This window comes from Rattus norvegicus, chromosome 6 (genome assembly GCF_036323735.1).
Source record: "Rattus norvegicus strain BN/NHsdMcwi chromosome 6, GRCr8, whole genome shotgun sequence".
NCBI lineage: Eukaryota > Metazoa > Chordata > Mammalia > Rodentia > Muridae > Rattus > Rattus norvegicus.
In genome coordinates, this window is record NC_086024.1 from 142,866,818 (window position 1) to 142,873,265 (window position 6,448).

Sequence of the window (6,448 nt, forward strand, 5' to 3'; positions counted from 1 at the left end):
CATTGCCGCCCTCCCCCCATAGACTAGTTCACTGTGGGTTCAGTCTTAGCAGGACCCAGGGCTTCCCCTTCCACTGGTGCTCTTACTAGGATATTCATTGCTACCTATGGGGTCAGAGTCCAGGGTCAGTCCATGTATAGTCTTTAGGTAGTGGCTTAGTCCCTGGAAGCTCTGGTTGCTTGGCATTGTTGTACTTTTGGGGTCTCGAGCCCCTTCAAGCTCTTCCAGTTCTTTCTCTGATTCCTTCAATAGGGGACCTATTCTCAGTTCAGTGGTTTGCTGCTGGCATTCGCCTCTATATTTGCTGTATTCTGGCTGTGGAGTTACTGTTTTTAATACTTGAGTAGTGCCCCATTGTCTAAATGAACAACATTCATTTTCTCTATCCATTACTCCATTGAGGAGTCTCAATTCGTTTCAGCTTCTGGCTACTTTAAATAAGGCTGCTATGAACAGAGTGGAGCATGTGTCATTGTTGTATGTTGGAGGATCTTTTGGGTATTGTCCAGGAGTGGTATAGCTGAGTACTCAGGTAGTACTATGTACAATTTTCTGAGGAACCTCCAGACTGATTTCTAGAGTGGTATACCAGCTTGCCATCCCATCAACAATGAAGGAGTGTTCCTCTTTCTCCACATTCTTACCAGCATATGTTGTCAGCAGAGTTTTTGGTTTGTTTGTTTCTTTCTGTTTGTTTTTTAATAATTTATTTTTTTATGTTATATCCTAATCACAACACTGGTCACCTCCCAATCCCACCTTTATAATTCCCTCCCTCCCATTGTCCCCTTCTCTTCTTCTCACAGAAGGAGGTTCCCTTTGGGTACCAACCCACACAGTGACATCTAGTCAAAGCCAGGCTATATACATCCTCTCCCACTGAGATTCACCTGGGCACTCCAAGTGGGTGGAAGGTAACAGAGACTGAGATAGCACTGTACTTCTTGTTATGAGTCCACATGTAAATCAATCTCGACAATTACTATAAATCTATAGGAGAACTAGAACCTGCACGCTCCTTACTTGGTTGCCCACATGATCCCAGGTTAGTTGACACTGTGGGTCTTCATGCAGTATCCGTGACCCCTCCAGCTAACTCACATTGATCCTCTGCTATTGCACAAATCTTACTAAGTTCCACCTGATGTTAGGCTTTGGATCATTTCTTCTGCCTCCATCTGCTGCTGAATGAAGCCTCTCAGAAGAGTTATGCTAGGTTCGTTTTGCAGGCTTAGAATAGTATTATCAATAGTATACGGGGGGGGGGGGGTGTTGAGATCATGGGATGGGTCTCAAGTAGGGCAGACATTTGTTGGCACTTCCCTCAGTGTTTTTTTTTATATTAGTCTTTTTGACCATGTGAAGTTGAATCTCAGGGTTGTTTTGATTTACATTTCCCTGATGACTAAGGATGTTGAAATTTTCGTTAGGTACTTCTGAGTCACTTAATATTCCTCAGTTGAGAATATTTTGTTTAGCCCTGTGATAGTAAAATAGAAATAAAATTAAAGCTGAGAAGTCATATAGTTACATAATATTTCAAACATGAAATGGAGGTAGGAATGGAGAATAAGACGTTGATGTAGCATAAACCAAATTGAAGGGTGTTAAGAGGGTTAAAATGAAATCTAGAATATTCAGTGTAAATAAAATTAAAAAAAACATAGAGGATACAGAATGCATCCAGCCTGACAAAAAAATTTGATGATATTGGGTATAAAAAAATTACATTGTGGAATAAAAAGCAACAAACTTATAAATTGATTTCTAAACAAATAGTCAAGAAATAATCAATAGTTTTTAGTTGTCTATATACATTTTGGAATGCCTTTAAGCTGAAGGATTAATTTTCAGTTTAGAATATGGTGCGGGTTTATCATTTTTCTCATAGATTATTTTTATCACAAATAATACACTTAAGGAAAGTGTATGAAAAACTATTTATATGCAGACCTGAAATTTGTCTCAGTGGTCTTTTTATGGTCATTTTCTATGGGTTATGTGAATTGCTCACTTGCAGAGAGCTGAGTAGAAAGCCCAGAGGTGAGCTTTGTGATTTATTTTAATATGGAAGTCTTTGAAAAGTGGTACCTGCATGGTAGGACAGTATTTCTCAAACAAACTGACTTCCAGAAATAACAGGACCCACACACATGTGAAACTACAGAGACCGTAAAAGCATACACAGGGTATGCACAGACTCAACCCAAATGGAGACCCAGTGTTGAGTGAGAGACATGGCCACAATTACTCATCTTTAACCAAGAAGTTTCCGAAACTGACAGTTACATGCAAAGAAAATTATAGATTTCACCAAAGGAGCATTATTATGTTAATAAACCACACTTAGGGATGTATAGCAATAGAGAAGGTCAACAAAAAATGAACACAACAATGTTGAGTAATTTTTCTTCCCATCCTTTTGGACATTGATTTGTCACATTTTTATTATAGAGATAAATGCTTATAGAGTCGTGTGTGTGTGTGTGTGTGTGTGTGTGTGTGTGTGTGTGTGTGTGTGTGAAAGAGATTCTTCTTTTTTTGATTACTTAAACCTATTTTATGTTTTTTTTCATTCTATGGAAAAATGACAGGATGTCTCATTAGATGAATGGTGAAATTTATGGCAGAAGTTAAAAAGAATATCAGTGATCAGAACACATTGTATAAGTTTTAATAATTATTTCTATTTCTTTTATTTTTTACAATCCAAGCAGTGACACACTCCTAGTCAACCCTACCCAGTTCCTCATCCCATTTCTTCTTGCCCTTGTCTTCAAGATTTCCCCCTCTACCCAGCATCCCAACTCCTCGGGACTTCAAGTATGTGTCAGGTTAGGTGCATCTTCTCCCACTGAGAACAGAGTTGGCAGTTCTCTGATGTATATGTGTCAGAGGGATCTGACCACCTCATGCATGCTGTCTTCTTGGTGCCCCTTATTTGAGCAATCTTAGTATCTGGATTTATTTATATTAAAAATACAAAATATACAAATCTTTGGAGTGTTTAACAGAGAATATTCACAGAGTTTGAGCATGGAAACGTTACATGTCAATCACATAGAAGCAAGAATCACCAGCAGAATATAAGAGATAGAAGAGAGAATCTCACGGCAGAAGACCATAGAAATCATTGATGAAAAATAAAAAAATGTGGAACACAAAAATCTACTAACTCAAGACATCCAAGAAATCCAGTACACAGAAAATCAAACCTAATGGTAATAGGTATAGAAGAGAGAAAACATTCCCAACTTAAAGGTCCACTAAATATCTTTAACAAAATTATAAAAGAAAACTTCCATAATGTAAAGAAACAGATGCACATAAACATACAAGAAGCTGATAGAAAGAACTCCAAATAGATTGAACAGAAGAGAAATTATTCCAACCAAATAATAGTTAAAACACCAAATGCACAAAACAAAGAATATTAAAAGCAGTAAGGAAAACAGTGAAGCAACATATAAAGGCAGAACTATTAGAATAACCCCTGAATTCTCAACAGAGACAGTGAAATCTAGAAGATTCTGGGGAGGTATCATACAGACCCTAAGAGAACATATATCCCGATCAAGGCTTTTACATCCAGCAAAACTCTCAATTACCATAAATGCAGAATACAAGATATTCAATGACAAAACCAAATTTACACAATATCTTTCCAAAAATCCAGCCCTACAAACGATAGTATATGGAAAACTCCAAGACAAGGAGGGAAAGTACATCCTAAAAAAAGCAAAAAAAATGTATTTGCAACAAACCCAAAAGAAGAGAGCCACAGAAACATAATTCTAACAACAAAAATAGGAAACAATCATCACTATTTATTAAAATTCCTTAACACCGATGGACTTACTTCCCCAATGAAAAGAGAAAGACCAACAGATAGAAAGAGGACCCAGCATTTTGCTGAATACAGGAAACATACCTCAGTGGCAAAAACAGAAACTACCTCAGAGTTAAAGGGTGGAAAATTTTTTTCCAAGAAAATGGTCCCAAGAAACAATCTGGACTATCCATTCTAATATCAAATGTAATCAACTTTTAACCAAAACTTATCAAAAAAGATACAGAATGACCCTTCATATGAAGCAAAAAAAAAGTCCAACAAGATAAACTCTCAATCATGAATATCTATGCTCCAAATGCAAGGGTATCTACATTCATAAAAGAAACCTTACTGAAGCTCAAAGCATAAACTGCACCTCACACAATAATAGGGGGAGATTTCAACACCCCACCCTCATCATTGAACAGATCATGGAAACAGAAACCAAACATACACACAGAGAAACTAACAGAAGTTATAAAGCAAATATATTTAGCAGATATTTATAGAACATTTCATTCTAAAACAAAAGACTGTGTTTTCTTTTTAGCACCTCATGGTCCCTTCTCCAAAATTGACCATATACTCGGTCACAAAACATGACTCAACAGATACAAGAAGATTGAAATAATCCCATGCAGCCTATAAGACCACCACAGATTAAGGCTGGTCTTCAATAACAATAAAAACAACAGAACACCCACATATACATGGAAGTTGAACAATGCTATACTCATTGATAACTTGGTCTAGTAAGAAATAAAGAAAGAAATAAAAGACATTTTAAAATTTAGTGAAAATGAATGCACAGCATATCCATAGTAGTGGGACACAATGAGAGCACTGTAAGAAGAGAACACATAGCTCTGAATGCCTCCAAACAGAAACTGTAGAGAGCATACATTAGCAGTTTAACATCACACCTAAATGCTCTAGAATAAAAAGAAACTAATACACCATATGTTTACAATTTTTGTTGTTTTGTTGAATAAGAAACAGGTCAATGGAAGTGGTCACTGGTGAAGAGAATAACAAGGTATGCTGTACTGTGGGTCTATCCTAAATCAGGAAAACAATTTTCATAGAACTGCTCTTAAGAAAATGACAAAGGCAATATAAGATTGTGAGGAAGAAGCAATAAATGGATAATAAAAAATTACTCTTTCCAAGCAAGTCTAAAGGTTATTCTTCCTGTCATCTCAGCCCCAGCACAGCTTCCTCCTCCTTGAGGGTTTTTGACACACTCAGCATGTGGTTACAATGCTGTGTCTTGCACAGTAATAGACCGCAGTGTCCTCAGGTGTCAGGCTGCTGAGTTGCATGAAGGCTGTGCTGGAGGATTTGTCTACAGTCAATGTGGCCTTGCCCTTGAACTTCTCATTGTAGCCTGTACCTCCACTTCCTGGATTAATAGCTCCAATCCACTCAAGGGCCTGTCCAGGCCTCTGCTTTATCCAGCTTATATCGTAGCTGGTAAAGGTGTAGCCAGAAGCCTTGCAGGAAATCTTCACTGAAGAGCCAGGCTTTGTCAGCTCAGCTCCAGACTGCTGCAGCTGGACCTGGGAGTGGACTCCTATGGAGGAAATGTCAGAGTGGATGTCAGTGCCATCTCTGGCCCTGTCTCCTTTACAGATTTCTAAATAATGTGCCCCTTACCTGCAGTTACTGACAGGAGGAAGAGAAAGACCCAGTTCCATTCCATGGTTATAGTTATTGTGTTCACGGGAGGACTGATCATATGTTGTTTTCAATGTGTGTACATCCCTATATTTACTCCCAAAGACTCAGATAATTTGCATATTCGTGATGAGGGGACTTACTACATAAGAACCTAGTCCAGCTGGAGAAAAACAGTGAAGAAGAAGGACTGAAAAGGCGCAAGGGTCAAGCAGCAGGATGCTCAGGTCCAAATCCTATTCCTCTCTGAGGAAGTGGATCCCAGTCACTTTCTATGAACCATGAACAGATATCACAATCAATTTTTGGCCTGTATCTGTTGCTCCACTCTGTTATATGCTAACACACGGATTTACAGATAATGCTCTGTGATGATGAAAATGATGATGAGATGATGATGATGATGATGATAATGAGGGTGGTGGTGGTGGTGATGATGTGGATGGTGATGATCGTGTGTTGTGATCATTGTGACGATGATGAAGATGATGATTATGATTATAATAATGGACAATTTCAAGAATAGCCAATTTTTATAGTTTTAGAGTTTGATTTCTGATATTTGCAACTAATATTTGCTTTTCCAACAGGTTATATGTTTCAAAAGCCAATGACTAAAATTAAATGTGTTTCAAAATTACTTAACTATCAAAGCTTATTGCAGGAGGATTCTCAATAAATTATAGCAATAAGCTAAAGGCATGTCAAGAAATATTTTATCAGTAAGTCATGATTACATATATTATAAATTGTACACACACAAACACACACAAACACACACACCCACATATATATATACATATATATATATATGTATATATATATATATATATAAAATCAGACTTTAGACCAGAAATAAATAAGAAATTAACATTGCTTTTTGAAAAATGAATGTAATTCGTGATAATTATATTAATGGAGACAATCTCAAAATCACAG

General features: G+C 37.2%; 1 gene segment (V, D, J or C); it reads right to left on the reverse strand.

Moving 5' to 3' along the window:
* Positions 1-5,076: 5,076 nt before the first annotated feature.
* On the reverse strand, positions 5,077-5,573 carry LOC120103449 (Ig heavy chain V region VH558 A1/A4-like). The segment is given in 2 exon segments: positions 5,077-5,405; positions 5,489-5,573. Coding segments are annotated over 2 exon segments (411 nt in total).
* Positions 5,574-6,448: the final 875 nt, after the last annotated feature.